The sequence below is a fragment of the Capronia coronata genome (assembly GCF_000585585.1).
Source record: "Capronia coronata CBS 617.96 chromosome Unknown acBCG-supercont1.5, whole genome shotgun sequence".
In the NCBI taxonomy this organism is placed as follows: domain Eukaryota; kingdom Fungi; phylum Ascomycota; class Eurotiomycetes; order Chaetothyriales; family Herpotrichiellaceae; genus Capronia; species Capronia coronata.
In genome coordinates, this window is record NW_006912897.1 from 139,271 (window position 1) to 162,669 (window position 23,399).

The following is a 23,399-nucleotide window of genomic DNA, read 5'->3' on the forward strand; positions in this document are numbered from 1 at the left end:
TCAAGTTGTTGATCAAACACCTGCTTATCCTTCAATTAGGTGCATTACAAAGCCCCTCTGAATCCCGGACCGTTTGCTTCCTACCTCTTCGAAACCAACCACCATCCGCCACCTGCCCTTCATATTGATGCCGTTCGTCTACACCATCTCGTCTTGAGGCCGCTTCCCGGTAGCTCGTCTCATCTCATCCCCCATCTCCTGAACACCCACCGACCTTCGGCGGAGGTCATCAACAAGATACAGATAAGATGTTGTTAAGATTTGAATCCAAATGGGGACAGTTCCGGCTGAACGTCGAACCCGACCAAAAGTTCTCCTCTTTAAGCAGCCAGGTGAGACTGTTTTCACGCAAGAGGAATTACTGTCAACTGACTTCTGTTGTAGATCTTGGACCACCTGCCTCCAAATACCGATGCCTCCTCTATCACTCTGAGCAATAAGCCCATTAGCTCTAAGCCAGACCCTGAACGTGAGCGTCGCCTGGTCGATCTGCCTGGGGTGGAGCTGCGGCAAGTTGGTCTTAAACATGGCGACAAGCTGTATCTTGGTTTCTCGGAAGCACAAACCCTCTCCAACGGGCACACAAACGGCGACCACCCCCCGGCGCCTCGACGGTTGAACGGAACCATCGCACTGCCCAACGCAAACGAGCCCGTTATTGCTCCCACAGTTACGGCGCCAACGTCAATACGAAATCCTTGGGAAGTGGTTAAACAATCCACGCTTGATGATCGGTTGGACAAGGCTGACGGGAAGATACCACGACCCAGAGATGCCAGGATGTGTCGACATGGCCCCAAGGGCATGTGTGATCATTGCCAGCCATGGGAGCCCTATGACAAGAAGTATCTGGAGGAGAAAAAGATCAAGCACCTCTCCTTCCACGCCTACCTGCGTAAGATCAACTCTGCTACCAACAAGCCAGAACTCAAAAGCTCCTATATGCCGCCCCTCTCAGAACCATACTACCGCGTGAAAAAGGATTGTCCATCGGGTCATCCACCGTGGCCGGAGGGAATCTGTACCAAGTGTCAGCCTAGTGCCATCACGCTCCAGCCCCAAGAGTTCCGAATGGTGGATCACGTGGAATTCGCATCCGCAGACATGGTGGACAAATTGATCGATTACTGGCGGAAGTCTGGCAGCCAGCGGCTTGGTTTTCTATACGGCCGATATGAAGAATACACCGAGGTACCGCTTGGTGTCAAAGCAGTAGTGGAAGCCATCTATGAACCGCCCCAAATGTGTGAGGTTGATGGCCTCACGTTGTTAGACTGGGACAATGAAAAGGACGTGGATGAAGTGGCGAGTTTGTGTGGACTCGAACGCGTTGGCGTGATTTTCACGGACCTGCTGTCTCCCGAAGATGGCGAAGGGCAGGCTGTTTGCAAGCGACACATCGACTCCTACTTTCTCTCCTCCTTGGAGATTGTGTTTGCCGCACGTCTCCAGGCCAAATACCCTAAACCTTCGAAGTGGAGCGACACTGGCAGGTTCGGCTCCAACTTCGTCACATGTGTCGTTACTGGCGATGAGGACCAGAGCATAACCATCAACGCCTATCAAACGTCTAACGCAGCGGTCGAAATGGTGCGAGCAGACATTGTTGAGCCCTCGGCGGATCCCTCTTTGATGCTTGTCCAGTCTGAAGAAGATGAGGTCGATGGCAGGAGGACTCGATACATTCCAGAAGTATTTTATCGCCGAATCAACGAATACGGTGCCAATGTGCAAGAGAATGCAAAGCCGGCATTTCCAGTGGAGTATTTATTGGTGTCGCTGACTGCTGGCATGCCTATAACACCAAATCCGCTTTTCAAAGCCAACAAATTCCCCGTTGAAAATCGAGAAGCTGTGGCAGAAGGGCAAGATCCTCGAGATGTTGCCAAACAACTCCGTTCATCCTCGTCTGTCGACGCCGTCTCCGACTTCCACTTGCTCTGCTTCCTCCACGGCATGGAGGTGTTTGGCAAGGTAAGCACAACCTTAGTTGACGCTGTCTCCCGCTAACAACAATATAGGATGAGGAAGTGCTGCTCTGCAACGTGGCAACGAAGCGTGATCAGGTCGACGCCATCCACCTGACCGAATCTTCCGGCTGGAGTACCCTGATGGCAATACTCGAATCATATGGTGAGCGGCCCTTGAAGCGCCCGTGGGCCTTGGACTCGGAGGAAGACTACAGCCCCGGGAGTCCGTCAGAAAACCTGGCTAAGCGATTCAAACAGGCGGCTAGCCTCGAGCGCTAGGAGTGCAGCATGAACGACTGGGACCCTCTTAGGATCAGTCCGATGACAGCTTCTCATAGCGAACAGAACGTGCATGACTGCCGTAGAGTAAGGCTTTGCATCGAGAATAACGACCGGCTAGATGATACCAGGGAGTCGGGGAGGGTGGCTGCAAGAGGCCCAGAGATAGGATACCCATGTCTGAGCAGATACGATTCGAGGCACTACGGAGGTAGTGATCGTCGCAATGACCGTTCTGGAGTGACCAGAAGCATCTTGAGCAGGGGATCGACGCTGAAACCAGGCTAGATAGTGAACCATGGCCGAAGACACCATAACAACCATACTACCTGGTAGGCAGTGGCTTCGGCCAAAGCAAGGCGTCCCTGAGTAGGTAGCTAAAGGTAATCAAGCAAGTGGGTGAGCATACCGTTTTTGTGTCTGTATCATTACAATGATGGGATCGAGTACAGCTTGATTGTAGGAGAAGAACTGCTACCGCCCTTCCGCTGATCTCTCGGGATGTACTCTGTAGTGCCAGTGGCTGTGTCAACATAAGTGGGTGGTGTCTTATGGTGTTGGACAAGGATGGGGTCTAGCCTAAGATGATGATCCTTCTAGAAGGTTTGTTTACAGCAGGCATGTCTGTGAGTAACGCTATAGGGCTTAGGTGGCCTAGCAGAAGCCCATGTCCACCTGAGGCAGGCATCTGCCGATAGGTAAAGGCCCCCTAGCCTCCCAAGGTCCATCGCAAGCATAAGGGTTTGGAATTGTTCACCGCCGTGAGGTATCTGGCAGAAATATGAGTGGGCATACCTGAAGTACCTAGGTACCTACCTGTAGTAATACGTATGCCGGTCAACCTGGCCTCTGAAATAAAATGATAATGGCAGGCCACTGCACTGCATGGAAAAGGCGTGCTGTCAGTCAGATCTGCCCTCCAACCGTTGAACGATGCAGTGGACGCTGGAACAGGGCTCCCCTAGGCTCCCCTAGGCCTCCTGCTCCGCATTTTCAGGTGACCAGAAAGAAGCCTTCAGCCTTCTAGATCCACAGGCGGCAGCGCCAATTGTCGACTTGGAGGCCACTAATTGAAACCCACCGGGAAACCAAGCCTGAACAGTGCATAGCAGCAGCAATTAGACAGTAGGTGAATGCACTGTCTACTACTAGTACGACAGTCAACTACCAGTCCCATCGACCATCGACCGTCCACGCTCGGCCCTTCTGCTTCCTCACTCATCATTGCTGCTGCTGCTGCTGCTTGCTGCTACTACCGTCACCACCACCACCAACACCACCACCACCACCATTACCATTCCCACCGTGCCGCCGACGCCACAACATTGCTCATTATTGTCACGACCTTCCTCTAAGCTCAACCTCGTCGCGTCCATACCATCACATCTCTTTGATACTGGGCAAACTCTCCTCCCAGGCCGTCCCATCGTCGTTCGTCTTTGTCCATTGGTATATCGGACTTGTTACGTTTCGTCAGACCTCCCAGCTTCCACTGGTCCCCCGCGACAGCTGCAACTGTCCGACGAGTCGAAAGGTTGACAGCTGCAGGCTGCCTACCATCCCACTTCCTACTTTCCTCCTCCGAGTCCCCCGGTTCGAGACCGCGCGACCAGGCTTCTTTGTTCTCCTTACGCTGGGTGTACTCTGTCGGGCTGTCGCAATACTCTTGAGGCAGCCAGCGACGGGTCATCCCCAACCGCAGGTGGCCGACCACTCGAAGCTTCCGGTAACAGATTGCCTTGCGCGCCATGCATTCTCCCTAAGCGCACATCAGCATCGACATTCCGCCGAGAGGGCCACCGTTTGTCTCGAGTCACCTGTTCGCGTATCCAACGACAGTCATATAATTCAATTTGGCTGCCCTTTTACCACACTATGGCCTCGTAAACTTTCAAGAGCGAGGGTGTCTTTTCCATTCATAAGCCCACAATCATGGATCCGGCTGCGTGTCGAGTTGTCTACATTGATGAGCGGTTCAACACAGAGAGGTGGATTTCGAGAGAAGGGCTGTCTCCGGTTTCGCCGCGAAGGAGAGGCTCGGAATTCGAGTTCCTACACTTGCCTGCGGACTTACAGAGCAATATCAGCGCCTTCCTCTCCGTTTTCAACCAAGGTGAGCATATCTGTTGTTTTGACTTCTCTTCCCAGCTGACTCAGGTTCCCAGTGTACGTGTGCAGCTCCGGACGGGCGTTCTCTACGAAACTCTCCGAGCTCCATGAACAAGTCAAGCTTGATTGCACACCGATTCTGGCATGCTTTGATGTTGGATCAGAGTCGAAGCACGAATATTTGAGGTCCAACGCACGGTTCTCGCCATCGGCCGATTCTCCGTTGCCTTCGCCCGGCCTGCTCCGGAGGGAAATCACTTTCTCGTCCGAGTCGGATGAATCATATGGTCTCCAACTGCTGTCCCGGATTGCATCTGATCTCCAGGTCGACGAAGGAGTCAAGCTGATCATTCCAGTCGCCATCGTCCAGCCCAGGCGAAGGAACTCACATAATGAAATTCTTGACGAGGTTCATCGAAAGGAGGTGTTGGGGATGCGATTCGGTCCAGAGTCGGAGTCGGAAGGGGATGCGCTTGATGATTCGTCGGACATCATTGATGCCCAGCTTATGCTGCAGTGCCTTGACGCCGGAGCCCTGGACGTGGTCAGAAGCCCCCTTGACAAGGCAGGGATCATGGGCCTTACCGTTCATGCCTATCGGATCTATAAGGATGCGAAGAAAGAGCAAACGGGTTTCATGGCAATGGCGCGGAGAATGCGTAAACAATCATGGGTGGGCATGGAGGAGGAGAAGCCGTATGCCTACCTGCGAGAGGCCATGGTCAAGAAGTTGTTGAAGGGGATCTGTGAGCCCCAGAACATCATAGAAGATTATCAACACCGCGGCCTCTTTGTACAAGAGGCTCGGAAGGCGGCCGTCGCCAAAGCCATTGCCGGTTGGGACTTTTGTGGGCACGACTTCACGGAAGATGAGCTGGTCTATGCTGGGTACTTCATGCTGAACCATGCCTTGCAGATGGATGCCATAGAGAAGTGGCGCTTGAGTCGGGGTAAGTCTGTTGTATCTCTTGTTGGGTGTCTGTCTAACTTGCTTCTCAGACGAATTGCTGCACTTCATGCAAGGGTGTCGGGTCGCGTACAACTCCTTTGTCCTCTACCACAACTTCAGACATGCCGTGGATGTCCTACAATCGGTGTTTCACTTCCTCGTTCAGATTGGGGCTCTCCCACCATATCCTGCCGGCGCCGAGCCGCCCCCATTTTCAGACAAGAAGTCGCCTGCCGCTCATCTACTCGGACCATTCGAAGCCCTGACCTTGTTGATTTCGGCGATTGGACACGATGTCGGCCATCCTGGCGTCAACAATATGTTCTTGGTCAAGCTGAACGCTCCTTTGGCTCAACTGTACAACGACCAGTCGGTACTGGAGGCCTTTCACTGTGCTGCGTACTCTCAGATTCTCCGACGCCATTGGCCTGTCGCATTCCAGGACAAAGCTCTGCGCAAACTCATGATCAGCACCATCCTCGCCACCGATATGGGCATCCACTCCGATTATATGCAACAACTGGGCAACCTGCAGGAAAAGATCCACGAGACCCAGGCTACTGACGGGTGGGCCCCAAAGGACATTGACTGGGCCCGGACGTTGACATGTGCGCTGTTAATCAAGTGCGCCGACATCAGCAACGTGGTAAGTCACGGAACCCCTCCTATTGGCACCTTCACCATCTGACCAATCTAGGCGCGGCCCTGGTCAGTAGCAGAGAAATGGACATTCCTGCTTCAGGAGGAATTTGCACATCAAGGTCAAATGGAACAAGCTGTTGGAATGGAGACTGCCCTCTTTGGTGGCCCTCCGGAATTGGGAAACATGCTGAAGCTGGCTAATGGCCAGATTGGGTTCATGACCATCTTTGCGCATCCACTTTTCTCCAACGTCGCCGACATAATCCCAGCTATGCGCTTTGCCGCCGACGAGATCCTAACAAACAAGGGGGTTTGGTTTACCCGGGCGGAACATGAAAAGAGGCTGCAAATGCTGCAGAAAGGCACCCGCCCTGGCGAAGGCGGTTCAGTATCTCCCAGGACGCGGAGCCCCAATGGTCGACGGGGACTGGCCGAAAATGGTAGCGACAGACCGCATCAGCTTCCATCCTCTCCGCTGCGCGGCCGCGCAGATGGCCTGGAGGAGCCCCAAAATGTCGGCGAACAAACGCGCGGTCGAAGAACTGAACATGCCACTGCAGGTGACAGCTCTGAGCCGTCATCATTAGCAGCGGTTGCAGGAGTCAGTCTGCCTACAAACGATCCCACAGTCCGCGGCCCACCGATACGGACAGAGACCCGTGCCATGGAAAGGCCGGTCGATCATGACCTCTCCAGCGCCCACGGTAGTGGAAATCCAACCGAGCACAACACTCCAAGGCTCTCTGCATCGGGTGAAGAAGCACTTTCGCCAGAATCCAGCCGGGCATTCACAGACGGAAGAAGGGACAATGCGATCTCGATGCGCGCAGGAAGTGAAGCTATTCCACCGGAGGCTCTGAAGGCCGATAAGCAGGAGATATCAGATGCCGAGGCCCTCTCCAGGTTCAACTTTGCAACATCAAACCTAGACGAGCCTGTGCGAATGTATGATCCATCGCAAGCATATCCCGCAGGTCACGCCAACGCTCGAGCCAGTGCCCCGGCCAGCAATCTGGGTCTTAAGCACGCCAAAATTAACGCCACACACGAGGCTCGGCAGACCAGATCAGCGCAGAGCGAACATACCACAAGCACAACTCTAAGGGGTGGTGCAGAGGATAGTGCCATCACCCCAAGCCAGAGCACGGAGGCGACGAGTTACACGTCCGACAGAAGTGTCGAGCTGACACGCAATCAGACTGACTTCCAAACCATGCGGAATCGTTCGACGAGCGCCCCAATACAGCCAGCTGCGGCAGAGTTGAGCCCTAGTTTCAGTGTGGGGAGCAATAGCGCCGCCAGCGGCGACAGCAGCAAAGTCGATGTACATGCGACAATTCTCAGCAATGGAGATATGGGCGAAGGCCCTTTAATGGATCGAAGCCCCATCAGCAAGACGATTGGTCGACGGCGTAGCAGACTGAAGCTGGGTCTGGCTTTCTGGAAACGAAACCGGAGTGAAAAGACTGTCGGGGAAGAAGGCCGTCCCGACAGTCAAGGCAGCTGATGCAGGCATCATGAACAGCTACCTATGCTCACAGCTCTCAAAAAGGCTGGCTGAGTAAATTCGGTCGTGTTCACAGCGTCACATGGCTATGATGGATTACGGCGTCTGGAGGTTCTTTCGACTTCCGGCGGCTGTGTTGTGAATTTTTTTTCCCCTTAAAGGACATATCAAAATGTGGATGAAAGGAATCCGTGGCGTCCGTGCCGCCTTGTCACGTCTGTCATATCGGGGGTGGTGCGGCTTTTCTGCAGGGGCTTTAATCTTGCTTGTTTGTGTTGATTTATAATGGACATTATGCACGCACACACACACCCTCTCTCTCAGTCACCCACAGTCACAGTCACAGTCACAGGTACGGCTGGCTATGGTTGAGGCTGCGGATGTCGCCCAGGGAGAGTAAAGAGCATGCATAGCGGTTCTGGGGGCTCCAGCACGAGGAGTTGAACTCATTGTTATGATATGTTTGGCAGGTCAGATGAGATGGCGGCAGGACACGAAGGGACGCATGGGTCAAATGATGGACCCGTCAGCAATGGCTACTGGCTAGGTATATTGGGAGAGTGCTGTATACGAATGTATGTTTTTATGAGACAGAAAATGGGAGGGCGAGGAAGAGGAAGAGGAAACGCGTGCATCAGGGCAGGGCAGGGCACAGCACATTTCACCTACCTACCATACATCTTTGAAAGCAAGGAATCAGAATCAATTGAACAAGCTGAGGCACACTATACTGTCCGAGGTCAGGTTGTGAGAGTGAGAGTAACGAGCAGAGACAGACAGACACACAGACTGTCTCGAGGAGCAACCTGTATTGTCACTGATACTAGGACGAGTGAGTTTATATACCTCTACCTCGGAACCCAAGTACATCTCCCAAGCATTGGAAATACATGTACTGCAGTATACATGTGTCGACCAGATGGATATGACGAGTGTGGTGATTACTATCCATGTACATAAGTAGTAGTATTCCATTCCAAGCCAGCCTTCCTCGTACGACGATCATAGATACCTTAGACAGACAAGAAAAGAGCCTTGTCGCTGTCGCCGGCGGGCATGAACACAAACAAAAGTCCCCTGAGAAAGAGACGCTCCTTTGCTGTAGTAGTAGCCCTACTACGCAGTACACACCAGTTCGTGGTCTCTGTGTTTCAGCTGATACTAGTAAGGTAGATACTATAGGTACCTACCTATCCAAGAGCGCTGCGGAATTGTTTCAACAAGCCATTCTCCGGCCCGCGCCACGCTTTCTCGATCGATCTGCCCACCGAGCCTCGTCTACTAGTGGTAGTAGTAGGAGGAACTGAGGATGAAGCAGAGCCTTTCTGGCGAGGCTGAACCTTGTCCGGCTCCGACGACTCGTTCGCAACTTGAACAAGACTGTCGACGGCGTCTTCATCTTGGAGTTTGCCGGCATCCCATTCCCTGGGCTCGCCTTTTCTCCGCCACTTGACATGCTGTATGTCCGGGTCGCCGTCGCCGTCGCGCATTGTTTGTCTGCTGGATGCGCTTTTCCACCGCTCGATTTCGTCTTCGTCGAACCCGGCCTCGCGCATGCGGTCGGCCTGCTTGGTTCGCCAGGCGCGACGGTCGCGAAGCGCTTCGAGGGCGTCTTCCCAGTCGTCGCCAGGGTCGCGGCTTCGGCCTCGGCCTCCAGGAGGAGAAGAGTCATCTTCTTTTTCGTCAACATCAAGAGTAGGGTCGTATGCTGCGGAGAAATGGACATCGATGTTTGATCTGTGGGGTTGAGGCCCACGGTTGAATCCGCGACCTCTTCTGATCGTGGTCGTATCATTGAGTGGATCTGGCCCGATCAGCGAGGAGAGAGGATCTGAAGATGCAGACGATTTGTCAGATGAGGCGCTTCGACTGCGACGATTTCGGCGGCGACTCTTTCGATACCGTGGGGGTTCTTTGTCAATGTTATCGTTTGCTTGCGCCGGTTCGACCGCGAAGTCCTCATGGGAATGATGATGCCGGCTCTTTCTTTTCGGATCTGGCAGTGACGCTTGCTCGTTTTCTTTTTGTGGCTGCCGGCTCCGTGATCTCGATCGAGATGACAGTCTGTTTGATGACTTGTGGCGGTGGCGGTGGGATATTCTCCTGGAATGCCTATCGTCCTCACTGGAGTAGTCATGGCTGTGTCTCGTCTTGGGCCGCCGTCGTGATTGTTCATGCACACCGCTTCCGCGCTCGGGACTCCGGCTCCTCCTGTGACTCCTCTCCTCCTCGTACCGAGTATGCCGTGTTCGTGTTCGTTTCTGGTGCTCGTGCTGGCCATCGTCGCTCGCTCGTGCGTTCTCTGTGCCATCCTCCCTTTCTCGATGGTGCTGCCGCCGCGGTGTCGTTCGGCGGGCAGTATCGCCTGCAGATACGCTCGATCCATCGGCGTCCCTGAGTCTCCTCAGACGTATCCTTGCCTCGAGTTCTTCCTTTTTCTTCAGAGCCGCATTGTGGTTGTCGGCTTCGCGTACCAGAGTTTTGAGGAAGCGCGTGTTCGGTTTCGGAGCTGCATTGGCCGGCCTGATGCGATGAACAAGCCGTATCAGCTTCCGTTGATCCTCTATATGTTCTGCATAGATGAGAAGGTAGGGCAAGAAGCTCACCGTTGGCCCGTCAAAGCATACGTGCCCTGCGCCGCGTACCGGAGGGAACTCTTGCGAGCATCTTCGGCGAGCAGTCTCGCGACATAGTCATCGTCGTCGAGGCTTGCAGCATTGTTAGACATCGTGCGCCGAGTCTATGGCTGCTGTTAACATGTCGTCGTCCCTCATGGAGCCGTCGTCGTCGCAACTTACCTTGCAGAAAGAAAGATGAACATGGGGTGTCGCGGAGAGCGAAGCAAAGTGACGCTCGTAGTGCTCGGCAAACCTTCCTCCTATCGACGAAGAGCACAATGGATTCTACTCTATACTCCGAGTCTGTCGTCTCGAGTATCTCGTCCGCGATGGCACCCGGTTCTCCTCCCGCTGCTGCGGTGTCCTCCCAGCTTCCAACATCGCCGATAATGTACCTCGACGTCGCTATACCCTCCCAGTCTCGAGCGATCTTAACCTTGACGCCTATACTCTCGATGTCGACTCGGAGAAAAGGAGCAGGGAAACACGTCCGTCGTCCATAACATGCGTAGGGAAGGGTCATTGTCAAGTCCTGAACAAGAGGGCTGAATGCATGTGTCAAGAGCGCGTCTACTGAAAGGCGAGTTGGTTGGGAAACAGGCGAGCACAGAGAGAGATGGACGTAAAACATATCGACTTGTGGCGACGAAGCCTCAGTACCGGTCTGGGAATGATCTAATCGTCTAGAATTCTCTATCTATACATTTGTTGTCCCACATTCCGCTGCGCGTTCCGATCAACACAATTCTATCATGTACAGCCTCTCAGGCATCCACGACCCTCGTCCCTCGTCACACTCATACTACTGGATAAGGCACAAAGGCCACGCTTTCAATGTCGACGAAGCCATAGTTGTTGGGATCTCCAGAGGCCATCTTCTGACCCCATTTGGCCATATCTTTCAAGAAGGCGTCGACGTTCTCCTGCTTCGACATATCAATCGGCACACCGCCTTTGCCCATTTGTCTCATCTGAGACCCGGCGATGACAGTGGTCAGGCCGAAATCGTCTTGGTCGACCTTTTGATTGATGATACCCGTGATCTTGCCTTCGACAATATCCTTCGCGATGAATGGTTCCTGGGCTGCGGGTCTGCCGAGGCCAACGCCATCGACTGTCTTGAGAGCGTTCACCATTCCCGTAACGGTCTTGAACCCACCGGTGACATACGTCTTGGTCCTTGTGAGCCCGGGCGTGATCTTCTCGGCGAACTCCAGGAAGAAATTCTCACGCTTCCTGGTACTCTCGCGCTTGTAAACGAATCCCGGGGACTGGTAGGTACCACCGCTCAGCTCCACGAAGTCGAAAGTGGCTTCCTCCAGCAACGTGCATAGTTCTTTGGCCTCGTCGGGAGTGAAGCCACCGTCTTGGAACTCTACCGAGTTGATCTTGATTCCTAAGACGAAGGAGGCCGGAAGCTTTTGGCGGATCGAGTTTGCAATTTCGATGATGAGTCGGGCCCGATTGCGCAGGGACCCGCCGTACTCGTCCGTTCTCTTGTTGGTTGTCAGTGACAAGAACTGGGCGAGCAGGTAGCCGTGTGCACCATGCAGTTCGAGGCCGTCAAATCCAGCTTTGGAAAGGAACTCGGCGGCATGCGTGAAACGGTTGACGACGTCCTTGATTTCGTCGTGGGTGGCTGCGTGCGGCTTCGCAAATTTCATGCCCATGACATTCCCGGCAAGATGAACATCGCTTGCCGAGATCGGGTCTGGGTTGATGCTCTCTTCCACCTGCCGACCTGGATGGCTAACCTGTGCCAGGATCAGACTGCCGTGGGCCTTGGCTTTGGTGGCCAGCTCTTTAAATGCCTCGAACCTTTCCCCTTCAAATGGAGCATCCAAAGGAATGATCGGGTTACCCTTGGCTTCCAACTGGTGATAGTCGAGCATGACATTGCCGGTCAAGCACACTCCATATTGTCCCTCGCCCCATCGTTCGTAGAGGCGAATCAAGTTTGATGAAGGTACGCCTCTTTTTTCCTTGTGTACCGCGTCCCAAGAGGATAATCGTTCGGTCATGGCCGCCTTGAGGAATCGGTTCTGGGCTGTCCGTCCACTGAATTCGAAGTGTAATGGCTGGGCCAGAGGGGAGGCATCTTTGATCTCTGACGAATAACGGTCGGACATGGTGAGCAGCAAGGGTTTCACGGTCTATACTGTTTACAGGAGGTCTATTGGAATAGCGCACTGGAATGAAATATAGCGTATGTTGGCTGGACTTACGGATTTCCCGGGACGAGCCTGACCACATTTATACCTGGTATTCATGGAGAATCTCCGAGAAGAACCAAGAACGGGCCCCTTCTTTCAATGTCACTAGACCGCAAGTAGGAGGTTATCACCATATGGGTAAATGGTCCGAGATCCGTCCGGTGAATTTTTTATGGCGCGTCATTGATGCCCTGGGCAGATCTGTGCCTGTTGATCCGCGGACGAAAATGGACGAGCCGCCTGGATTTGTAAGATACACGGATAGACAACAGGTGACGGGATGTTCGGTAGATGGAGGAATGGAAGAAGCGGGCGGATGTGGAACCCGGGAGATACTCTGCCAAGGATGCTGCGATAGTAGCACATGATACTACAGGTACCCGCTGATTATGTAACCATCACTACGGTGAAACTTAGCCTCTCGGCGCCCCTAAGCCACAATGTCATGTGGCTAACATGTGACCACCACCGGACCGCCGCTCACATATTGGTCTTTGTATGTTGACATATCGATGTGGTTGATGGTCGCCGTCTCCTCAAAGACATAGGAAGTCAGAGTCATGGAGTGTATGGTCCAGAAGACGACCATTACCATCGTAGGAATCAACACCGTTGGTTGCAAGTCGCACATCTGGTCTGACAATTGGTGGCAATCGTGTTGAGGCCAGCGGTCGACACGATCTATACCAAGTAAGCATGTATGGGTGTCAGGAGAACGTCATTGTATGATTGACCAAGAACATGCGAGGGAAAACAGGCAGCCGATACACACTGTCAAAGGCATGAAAAGGGCACCGGGCGGCCACCATAGCATCAAAATCAATGAGAGACGAGATCACGTGAAAGCATGGTTTGTGTTCAATTTATTGATGCAAAAGCCCGTAAGCACTCCTAGATCCCACGGCTCACAGCTGATCATTCTTGTACAGCTTCTTGTCCCGGCCAAACTGCCGCTCCACCTCCGGCAGGGTCCGACTCCCGTCGGAGAAGCTCAAGTCGTCGATGACAGCCTTGGCCTTCTCGAAGAACGACATCTGGATCATGTTCTGGATTGACGAGCGCAGAATGATCATTTCAACGCCCTTCCACTTCGAGGAGCGCGAGGCTGCCTTGGCAGCAGTGTTCAAAGCCGCAGAGAAAGCAGCAGAGGCATTGGGGCCGGAGGAGGGAGGTGGAGCGCGACTGGCGCCAACGAGGTTGTTTTGTGCCCGAGTCTTCATTGTATCCAAAGGATACGTCTATAAAACAGGTTAGCAGACGACTCAATGGGGGAAAGAAGGTGAAAAGGGGTAAAAACGTACCACGACCCAGGCGCCAACGCCGCAGATTGCCCCTGCCACTGCCACAGAACCAGCCGGATTTGCGGTCTCGGCGCCGTAGTATGAGTTCAATGACTGCTTGGTTGCCTCGTAGACGCCAAAATAGATGCCACTGCCAATGACATCGCGAAGCAAGTGAAGACGGAAGCCAGTCCACAAGCCCAAAACTCCCTGTCGTGCGATGACGCGCTTCATTGACATCCAAGAGCTGACTCTGCCAAAATTCTTGTCTCCTCCTGCTCCAAGACCAGTATTGTTGCCTTTTGAGGCCATGAGAACGGAAGTTTGGGTAGCATTCTTGATCAATTCGACAGGAGCTATCTCCAGATTAGCATTCTTTCGTTGCCTGGAAGCTTGGCTAAACGTACTGAGGGCAACAGCAGTGACACCACCAGAGACCATGCCTGCGCCAGTAAAGCAAGTCATGGTAGATAGATCAGGATAGGTGCCTGGCTTGTTGACATGTTGCAGGGGAGATCGACCAGTGACGGATTCTATCCAACTGTCGAGGGTGTATTTGGCCTTTCGATAGATCGAGAAACCCAGGGCTCTTGACACAGTGATTGAAACCAGCGGAGTCAGGGTACCTGGATAAGAAGATCAGCCTTGTCGCTCTTTTGAAGACCAGAGGGAGCTGCCATACCTGCCCAGAAGCCACGAAGACCTTCAGTAGTGTAGGTGTATTTGGTTGCTTGAAAAGCGTTTCGGAAGTGGTGTCTTTTCTTGGTCAGTATCATCTGTAAACGGTATCTCAGGGGTCACATACGATTGCATTCGAACCTTGATGTTTTCCAAAGGAGCCTGGCTGCCGCGTCAGTCTTGTTCTCCAGCAAGGGCCTTTTGGGTTAGAGGTCACTTACGCCTGCGGCAACAGCCAAAGCGCATGCGGGAGCCGATGAAAGGACCTGTCTGTACTTCTTTGCGTAGTAGATCCGGGTATCCTTGGAGTTCCAGGTAGTATCCAGCTTCGCTGGAGGAGCCATGGCTAAGGGTGGTTGAGATGATTTTGATGGAAGTTTGGAAGTTGGATCATGGTCAAGAGGTAAAGTATCGTGTTGTTTATTGGCATGGCTCATGCCGAGACGATCCAAGTCAACAAACCACTCTATGATGTCGTTGCATGAATAGACGCCGCGGTTGAATAGGTATTGTATTGTTCAAGACACAATTGGGCTGCGGAACCCGATGGAACGCAAGAAGACCTCTCAATCACATGAGAAGATCCCTCTGCGTTCCACACTCCATGACACACTCCTTATTTATGAACGTCTTTTCCCATTGTAGAAACAAGCTTGAAAGGACGATCGATAGGAGAGCACACGATCAGTTCCTGGATATGGCACCGACGCGTTCGACTGAACTAGCTTCCTCTGACTCAAACGGACAGAGGTAGGACTTTGTTCAGCGGATTTCCTCAAGCTGATTCGCCGTCCGATCTTCTTTCAATATGGTGGGAGCAGTATGGGAGCTTTCAGGGCCCAGCCTGGATGCCTCGAAAGGAGCTGTAATACCCAAGTCGCAAAGAAGCTATTCAGCTCTGTAATTCTCCGCGAGAAGGGGGCATCAGGCTAAACGTAGCAGGACTTCGGTTTGGCAATGGAGGGTATCGACAGAGGAGGGAAAGGGGAGGACAGAGAGTCTCGCAATGGAGACAACAATGATGGAAGGAAATGTTCTTGCGCGAACGAGAAACACGCCAGAAATAGAGTCTGTCTCCTCTCTTTCTAACCCTGCTCTGGACTGGACTGTCTGTCTGTCTCGAGCGCTCTCTCTCTCTCTCTCTCTGGTCTCTGACTCTCGTTTGTTGTCTGGTCTTGCTCTGCGCAGGAGGGATCGAGAGTAGTAGTGGGAGATAGACAGCAAGATGTGGGGTGAAAGGGGAATGGTTGGTGGGATGGACCGAGCACAAGCGGGCCAGACGAGTGCCAATGCAGTCATTATCATCGAACCACAAGACACAGCAGATGGCAGACGAACAAAGCAGTGACGTAGGGGAGACCTGCCTTTGCCTTTGCTCACAGGTGCTGGATCCCAACTGGGGTTGCGTAAGGGGCAAGGGTTTAGAGGGGTCTCCAGGTTTGGGGGACTGTGGCCGCCCATGGCACCACTCCATCCCTGACACTCACCGATTGCTCGTTGGTCGATGGTCTAGCCTTCAAGTTCTTCCTTGCCATACACGAAGAGTGCAGGAATAAATATGTAGTAGGATGTGGTCATTACCTTATATCAGCTGCATGTTTGTACGGACCACTGAGAGGGGACTGCCACTCTGTTCGCCATGCCATGCTGTGTGAGGGTGCGTCACGATATGCAGTGGACGGTAGTGATTATTCATTGTCGACGGTCAGACAACTTGAACGGGATATGATTTATTGAATTGGTTGTGCTGCTAGACAAGAAACGGAGCATCAAAAAGGCGTGCGGACGCCAGATGCATGCCAGCAGCCGGCAACTACGCTCACTGGCCATCATCCGCACCTATATCCATAGAGTGGGTTGCTGTTTACAGGTAGGTACCCAGTCCACCTGGGGAGGGGAGCCTGAGGGAGTCTGGAGAGCCTCGGATATTTCGCTAGGTACCTAAGGTACCCAATAGTCTAGTACTTTAGGCGGCCTCCCCGCAATTTGAGGTGGCTAAGGGTGGGTGCCATAAATGCAATTGGAGGTGCCTCCAGGCCCATCGGCTGCGGTGATGCGACAGACTCGAGCTCAACCTTGAACCTCAAAGCCGAGGATGTCGGGCAATTGAATTCTACACCACCACTGCACCGCTTGTCGACACCAGTTACTACAACTACTGTATACGCGCAGATAAGATGCCCAATCCTGAACCTTTTTCATCATCTATCCCTCCAGCTTTGTGCTTTCCATTGCAACCAGGATAACTAACCTTCAAACACCGCTCCCTGCGTCTCGTTGAGCCTCTTCCAGCACCCAAGTTACCACTATGCCTCGCAGACAGCCAGCGCCCGCCTATGTCCTGGGTGTGGGCATGACCAAGTTCATCAAGCCACGCGGAAAAGTTGATTACACTGAACTGGGCTTCGAAGCCGGGATCAAGGCCATGCTCGATGCTCAAATCAACTACGACGAGGTTGACCAGGGCGTCGCTTGCTATTGCTACGGCGACTCGACCTGCGGCCAACGTGTCTTCTATCAATTCGGCATGACCCAGATCCCCATCTACAATGTCAACAACAACTGCAGTACCGGGAGTACGGGCTTGAACATGGCTCGACAAGCCATTGCGTACGGCGCCGCCGACTGTGTCCTTGTCATCGGCTTCGAGAAGATGAACCCTGGCAGTCTCCAAGCCTACTTCAACGACCGGGAGAACCCTACCGGCACCACCAATGCCATGTTGAAGGCCACCAGGGGCGTCACCAATGCACCCGGCGCCGCTCAGCTCTTTGGTAACGCCGGTCAAGAGTACATTGAAAAGTATGGCGCCGCCCCACAAGACTTTGCCGAAGTCGCACGCGTCAACCACGAACACAGCAAGAGAAACCCGTATTCCCAGTTCCAAGACGAGTATACTTTGGATCAGATCTTGAAGGCCCCCATGATCCATCCACCCCTGACAAAGCTGCAATGCTGCCCGACCTCAGACGGCGGTGCCGCGGCCGTCGTGGTATCTCAGGACTTCCTCGACAAACGCCCGCATCTGAAGTCGCAGGCGGTCTTGATCGCCGGCCAGCAGATGGCCACCGACTCTCCAGAGCTTTTCAGCCGATCGGCCATGGACCTCGTCGGATATCAAATGTCGGTGTATGCCGGCAAGAAGGCCATGGAGGAGGCAGGCATCACGCCTGACGATGTCAAGGTTGTCGAACTTCACGACTGCTTCAGTGCCAATGAGATGTGTGTGATTGATGCTCTCGGATTATGTCCCGGAGGTAAAGCACATGAGCTCGTCCGACAGGGCGATATCACATACGGCGGGAAGTATGTCATCAATCCATCTGGCGGCCTGATTTCCAAGGGTCACCCTCTCGGTAAGTGACCTTCTTTCCTGCTCAACCTAGAGACCATGAGCTGACCTCTCAACAGGAGCCACTGGCCTCGCTCAATGCGCCGAACTGACATGGCACCTTCGAGGATGGGCCAACAACCGTCTCGCCAATGACACAAAGTACTGCTTGCAGCACAATCTGGGTCTCGGCGGCGCGGTGGTTGTCACCGTATACAAGCGTGCAGACGGCAAAGCCGCTATCCCGGTGTCGGATCAGGAGGTTGGCAATGCTAATGGCCTTGGATATAACCCGGCCACGGAGGCCAAAGGCTTCACCCCTGAGCAGGTCAAGCGGACGGTCAGCCAGAAGAAGTACTCAGACTGGGCAGTGCAGGACGTGCCGGCCAAAGTACAGGCCAGGTTCTGAGTCGGATGTTTGCGTTTGGCTACGACCGTAATGTGTGAATGTTGATTGAACTGTTATAGCGATGACCCATCACAGCTCTATATTCTGAGAAGCTCTTCCATCCCCAGACCTGCTATATACCTTGTGCATTGGTGTCGTGATGTTCGGCAAGCAATACCTGGCATCCAATGTAGCGCTGGGAGTGTCGATACCGGCCTCGTTGTCTTTTGGCTTGCCTGGCTCAATGTCGCGTTGCTAACTGGTAGCAGAGCGTCCGGCGCATTCAAGACACCATTATGGGTTGCATTGATGCTCCTGCTGTTCCCCCTTCAGGATCCGGCTCAGCACCATACAAATAGCATCGCCGAGTTGTTTCGTGGTTGCACAGCCACCAAGATCGGCGCTGCGGATTTCCAGGCCGCCTATATCCTTGCCATCCAGGACCTTCTGGACCGCGGCTTCGATGGTGGTGGCCTCGGGAGCGAGGCCGAACGAATATCTGAGCATCATTGCCGCGGAGAGGATCTGGGCGGTGGGATTGACCATGCCCTTTCTCGCAATGTCGGGCGCGGAGCCATGGACGGGCTCGTAGATGCCGTTGCAACGATTGACGCCGTCGGGAATGCCGCAGAGACTGGCGCTGGGGAAGACACCGAGCGTGCCGACCACGCCGCCGGCCTGGTCCGAGAGCATGTCACCAAAGGTGTTGTCCGTGTGGATGACGCCGTTGAACATGCGCGGGTTCTTGACCATCAGCATGCTCAGGCTGTCTGCGAGCTGGTGGCGGAGCTCGATGTGCGGGAATTCCTGCGCAAACGCCTGGCTCGTCACCCGTTGCCACAGCCGGCCGGACGCAAGCACGTTGGCCTTGTCGCTCGACCAGACCGTCGCGGGCCCTTCGGGGCATTGGCCCGTCCCGAGGCCGTCTTTGCCCATGGTCGGTGCCAGCGCCGCGGCCACTCGCGCGCACCGCTCCACCTCATCGCGCCGGTATGCCCACGAGTCGCTGGCGAAGTCGGCCTCTTCGACTTTCTGGCCGAAAGACGCGCCGCCGCAGTTCTCCCGGAGGAGGATGAAGTTGGTGCCTTCCGCGATCGCTGGTTTCAGTGGTGACAGCGGGATCAGCGAGCGCGAATAGAACGTGCACGGTCGGATGTTGGCGAATGCGTCGAGATGTTGTCGGAGCCGAAGCAGACCGGACTCGGGGTTGGGGTAGGTCGTGCCCCTGAAGCAGAGAGAGAGCGGATGTTAGCCCGAGCTCGATGTTGAACTGATTGAGCCTCAAGCATCCAGGAGACTAAAAGGACCTAGAGCAGCCTCAATGGCATGGGATCGGACAACATGAATAGCTCTGCCGTCACAAGCGCAACAACCAAACACGGTATCAAACTCGTGTCCAAACATACAAAACTCACCATTCCGGCCCACCCACGCTGCCGAACAAGACAGCATCGCTCTCCTCTTTCGCAATCCTCAACACCTCGTCCGTGATCGGCGTGCCGTGCCGGTTGATACTACACCCACCGGCGATCTGGTGATTATACACGAACTTGATTTTCCCCACGGACGAGGTCTGCACCACGTCCAGGACGCGCAGGGCTTCGACCATGACTTCAGGTCCGACATGGTCGCCGGGGAGGACGAGGATGCGGAATGTCTGCGGCGTCGAACTGGGATCGGAAGAGGGGCTTGTAGTTGGAGCAGCCATCTTTGAGTGAGTGAGAATGATCTGGATGAGCCGATGCTTAGATGACCCGGGATGATGACTGGGTTGGAGAGATATAGGTGTTTCCGACACTCAGTAGATCAATACGTAGTTGATATAGGCACAGAATTGCTCGAAAGAGGTCAACCACCCCAGGGTAGACTCAGGTGATAGATATTCCAGCCAGTCCATCCTCACCGTTGCTTTCTCTCCTCCCCTTTTCCACTCCAGTCTCAGACTTTCTACCGGTTCTTCCCCGCCCTTCACGAGACTGCGGATTCTCCAGTTCCAAGTTGGAGAAAAGACCAAACATGGCGATACGTACCAAAGTCCAGTCCGAGGTAACTGACTGCAGTTGTCCCTCTTTTCCACCTCCGATCGCGGAAGGTCTGATTGACTGAATATGCCCGGTCAGTTGTACAGAGTAGAGTTGTCTGGCCATGGTTTGACTTATCGCCGACTCTGACACTGACAAGATCATGCATGCGGTGTTTCCATGAATCACATTGGTCTCGTCCCCTACATCCAGACTGATTCCATTAACAACATATAAACCCACCGCTTCCTACCCGTCACATGACTATGCAATCCCGGTCTGGCCTCTGCATATTCCCCGGCCTCGAAGGTCCTCCGCCGTCGCCGCCTACAGCACCCTGCGGGACATCCAACCCTTGCATCCGCTGAGGACCGTAGTACTGCGCCGTCTCATTATATGCACTCGTCCGTCGTGCAGCGTGTCTCCTCCCTACGACAGCATTAGGGCCAGGGGGATGAGGGTCGACTGTCGAGGCTGATGTATGGCTGATCGTGCCGCTGAGTTGCGTGTTGGACGCCATGGGACTGGGGTCGGCCGAAGGGTGAAGAGGGCTTCCGACCGGAGGTATGTATGGTCGTCCCTTGGCTGCTTCTTCGTATGCCGGTGGAGCGTCGTCCACAAGAGCGTCCGCGGGTCGATTTACCCCTGGATTGGTGGTGTGCGACGTCCGCGGTGGTATCACCGGTCGAGCTTCAGCCTGTGGTCGTCTCGACACAGGGGTCGCCGCTGCCGGCCTCCTTTGGCTGTTGTTGCCAGGAGGGTTGGCGCTGCTTCGACGTCGATTTCTTTCCGCCCGCTGCCGCTGCTCTTCTTCTTCTTGAAGTTGCAAAGCCATGGCGAAATCGGCGTCATGTTGTTCTTGTTGCTGTTGAGGCGAAAGTGGAGCAACGGAACCGGTGCCCGGAGCAGACAAAAGCTGGGATGATCGACGAGCCGCGGGATGTCTGGACTCCTCGTCTTCAACGGCATTATGACTGACGGGCATGAAGTCGCCCGAAAAGAACTCGTTGCGTTGCCCGCTGATATCGACCAGACTTTCCCAGATGATCTCGTCTCGGTCGGCGTATCCGGCATCCGTGATCAAGGTGAAGATCTGAGCGCTTTCTGGGTGTTTGTATACCGTGCTAAAATGGTCATTTCGGAACATAATAGCAAAGGAGCCCGCTGACAACGACTCTCGCACAGCCTCCAATCCCGTCGGAGTGAGTTGCGTGGGATACGTCTTCAGGAAGTTCTTGATCGAATTGATGTCTTCCCACAAATTCTGTTCTTCCTGCGACAATCCTTGATTGCTTAGCTTGTATTCCAATTCTTCTTCACCAAACAGCAAAGCTTGGGCATCCTCATACGTGGGAGCCGATCGAGCAAATGCTCTCGCAGCATCGGACCCAGGTTCGGGGAGCCAGCCATGGACCAAAGGCACCGAAAAGGCAGCATACAGTTTCATGTCTGTGGTGCTCTCGAAAGTCCCGTGTTTCCCCTCGGATCTTCCATATTCCGGGGGTTGAAGGCCTGAATCATCCAAATCCATCAGATTGGGCGGCTGTGTCGATGCCGGGACGAATCTGGGATTGGCATTCATGCCAGTACGTAGACGCATCAGAAACTCGTTCAACTCGTCGACATCCGGGAGACTTTGTCCGACGGCCTCCCCAGCACGGGACAACAACTCGTCCATCAAGGTCTCAATGATGAGTCCGAGCGTGACTTGCTCCCGAGACCGAAGTGCATTATCCAATGCGGCCTGGGATGCGTCCTTTGCTCCCAGTATCAGAGCATTCACCAGGGCAAGAAGAGGACAAGGTCCGTTCTTGTTCTGGGTCAACATGGCGGACCTCCGTAGTTTGCGAGAGTGATGGTCAAACCAGTTGAAGTGTTTGATCTGATATGTCTCACTCCTCTGCTCAACCATCCTGGCAACCTCCTCCTCCGAGGGAGCCGTTGTGCGTACCAACGGCCTCGGTGGCTTTGGCGGAGGCGGCCCATCTGGTGGATCGAAATGATCGGTGCTAGTCTGTTCGATCGGGCGGGTTGGAAGAGGGGGCCCAGTCTCACCGTCGCTGTCTAGCAAAGATGGCTCATCGCGTGGTTCTGATCCAAGATGAACCGCATTCGGTAACGTTGCTAACTCATCTCCCAACGACACCGCTCCACTCTCTTGTTCGCGGTCTAATAACTCCTCGGTGTAATTCGAGACTTGCTTTTGTGAAGGTGAAAATGGGATGGGGGATGGCGTGGGAGGTACAAGATGTAGGTTCGAAGCCCAGGGATTTTCCATCTGTTCTTTTGCTGGGGAGACCGGTATTAAAGGGGGCTGTTTACTGAAAGGCGAAAGGCGTCCTGCTGGCGGAGGGGGTGGAGGAGCCTGTGGCATCGGAGGCGACACCACCTGCTTTTCCCCAGCCCAGCTCCCTGCTGACGTCTGGGCCTCTTCTGGTCTCTGGTGGGCCGAGAAATCTGGCATTCCGCTGGTCGCAAAGGACAAGGACTGGAGCTGGCTTGTGGGATACGACGCGTCTCCTCTGTCAGGTTCTTTGCCCTTTGCCAACTCGGTTTCGCTTTCCTGGCGCTCCCAGCCTCGCCTTCCCCACATGCCATCTTCGACTGTTGAGGAGGAGGGTCGTCTGAAAGGATTGTTTGAGGCAAGCTGGGAGGCCGTTTCGAAACTCGGTCTCGAAGGTTGAGGAGGTGATACTGTCCCAACTGGCTTTCTCCTGATTCCGGGAGACCTTTCAGGGGGCTCTCCATCGCCCTCCGAGTTCCTATTGGTATCCACTAGTGGTAGAGTCGAGCCTGGCTTTAGGGGACTTTTCCCGCCCTCCTCTTGTTCCTCCTCATCAGAGTCTTCCCAGAAATCCTTAGACCTTTGGCTGTCCAGCGAAGACCTCGGCGTATCTTCTTGTGACCGACCAGCCCGAAGAATCTGCGGGACATTCGGCTGAGGTTGGCTTCCTGGTGCAGGGGGGCTATCTTCAGCGGTACGTGGTGGACCTGGCCTCAGAATGTCTGGCAGTGGCCTATCCGACCTCAGCTCGTTGGCTGGAGCATCGAACCACGGGTTCTCTACACTCTGGAAGCCGAACGTGCCTTGAGGGTCTGTATGCCGTTGTGTAGAAGGTGGAATGGGATAAACATCGGCTGAGGCAGGGACTGAACCGGTGTGCTGTGAATCGGCGGAGAAGGATGGTTGACGCGGTGGACTGGCAGGATATGGCAGCGACATCTTACGCATGACCATGATAGGCCACGGGGAGGAGATCGCAAAGCACAGGCACAGGCACAAGACTGCAGATTATTAGAGAAAGAATGAAGGCCGGGTGGTGAGATCTTGTTGTATGGTTTGGGAATGCGGTTGGCTGCCTGCGCCCCCTTCACATGATACTGGTGGTGGTAGTACAGTAGCCGCAGTCAAAC

At 54.2% G+C, this 23,399-nt stretch overlaps 8 protein-coding genes across 8 annotated transcripts; 3 read left to right on the plus strand and 5 right to left on the minus strand.

The window, feature by feature from the left end:
* Nucleotides 1–248: 248 nt before the first annotated feature.
* Nucleotides 249–2,249, plus strand: A1O1_05743 (nuclear protein localization protein 4; the record flags this gene model as incomplete). Its single annotated transcript, XM_007726627.1, has 3 exons — nt 249–332; nt 385–1,974; nt 2,022–2,249. 3 exons carry the CDS (start codon nt 249–251, stop codon nt 2,247–2,249), a joined length of 1,902 nt encoding a protein of 633 aa, XP_007724817.1.
* Nucleotides 2,250–4,181: 1,932 nt separating this feature from the next.
* Nucleotides 4,182–7,456, plus strand: A1O1_05744 (3',5'-cyclic-nucleotide phosphodiesterase; the record flags this gene model as incomplete). The annotated part of the gene is made up of 5 exons (XM_007726628.1): nt 4,182–4,362; nt 4,415–4,722; nt 4,783–5,308; nt 5,358–5,953; nt 6,005–7,456. 5 exons carry the CDS (start codon nt 4,182–4,184, stop codon nt 7,454–7,456), a joined length of 3,063 nt encoding a protein of 1,020 aa, XP_007724818.1.
* Nucleotides 7,457–8,646: 1,190 nt separating this feature from the next.
* A1O1_05745 (uncharacterized protein) lies at nt 8,647–10,184 on the minus strand (the record flags this gene model as incomplete). Its single annotated transcript, XM_007726629.1, has 2 exons — nt 8,647–9,979; nt 10,063–10,184. The coding sequence occupies 2 exons, from the start codon at nt 10,182–10,184 to the stop codon at nt 8,647–8,649; spliced, it is 1,455 nt and encodes a 484-aa protein (XP_007724819.1).
* Nucleotides 10,185–10,871: 687 nt separating this feature from the next.
* Nucleotides 10,872–12,203, minus strand: A1O1_05746 (uncharacterized protein; the record flags this gene model as incomplete). Its single annotated transcript, XM_007726630.1, has 1 exon — nt 10,872–12,203. The coding sequence occupies one exon, from the start codon at nt 12,201–12,203 to the stop codon at nt 10,872–10,874; it is 1,332 nt and encodes a 443-aa protein (XP_007724820.1).
* Nucleotides 12,204–13,192: 989 nt separating this feature from the next.
* Nucleotides 13,193–14,589, minus strand: A1O1_05747 (uncharacterized protein; the record flags this gene model as incomplete). The annotated part of the gene is made up of 6 exons (XM_007726631.1): nt 13,193–13,525; nt 13,589–13,923; nt 13,975–14,193; nt 14,250–14,323; nt 14,373–14,407; nt 14,467–14,589. 6 exons carry the CDS (start codon nt 14,587–14,589, stop codon nt 13,193–13,195), a joined length of 1,119 nt encoding a protein of 372 aa, XP_007724821.1.
* A 1,964-nt stretch (nt 14,590–16,553) lies between these two features.
* Nucleotides 16,554–17,985, plus strand: A1O1_05748 (sterol carrier protein 2; the record flags this gene model as incomplete). Its single annotated transcript, XM_007726632.1, has 2 exons — nt 16,554–17,601; nt 17,657–17,985. The coding sequence occupies 2 exons, from the start codon at nt 16,554–16,556 to the stop codon at nt 17,983–17,985; spliced, it is 1,377 nt and encodes a 458-aa protein (XP_007724822.1).
* Nucleotides 17,986–18,258: 273 nt separating this feature from the next.
* A1O1_05749 (3-isopropylmalate dehydrogenase) lies at nt 18,259–19,672 on the minus strand (the record flags this gene model as incomplete). Its single annotated transcript, XM_007726633.1, has 2 exons — nt 18,259–19,189; nt 19,380–19,672. The coding sequence occupies 2 exons, from the start codon at nt 19,670–19,672 to the stop codon at nt 18,259–18,261; spliced, it is 1,224 nt and encodes a 407-aa protein (XP_007724823.1).
* A 569-nt stretch (nt 19,673–20,241) lies between these two features.
* A1O1_05750 (uncharacterized protein) lies at nt 20,242–23,208 on the minus strand (the record flags this gene model as incomplete). The annotated part of the gene is made up of 1 exon (XM_007726634.1): nt 20,242–23,208. The coding sequence occupies one exon, from the start codon at nt 23,206–23,208 to the stop codon at nt 20,242–20,244; it is 2,967 nt and encodes a 988-aa protein (XP_007724824.1).
* Between the last annotated feature and the right edge of the window lie 191 nt (nt 23,209–23,399).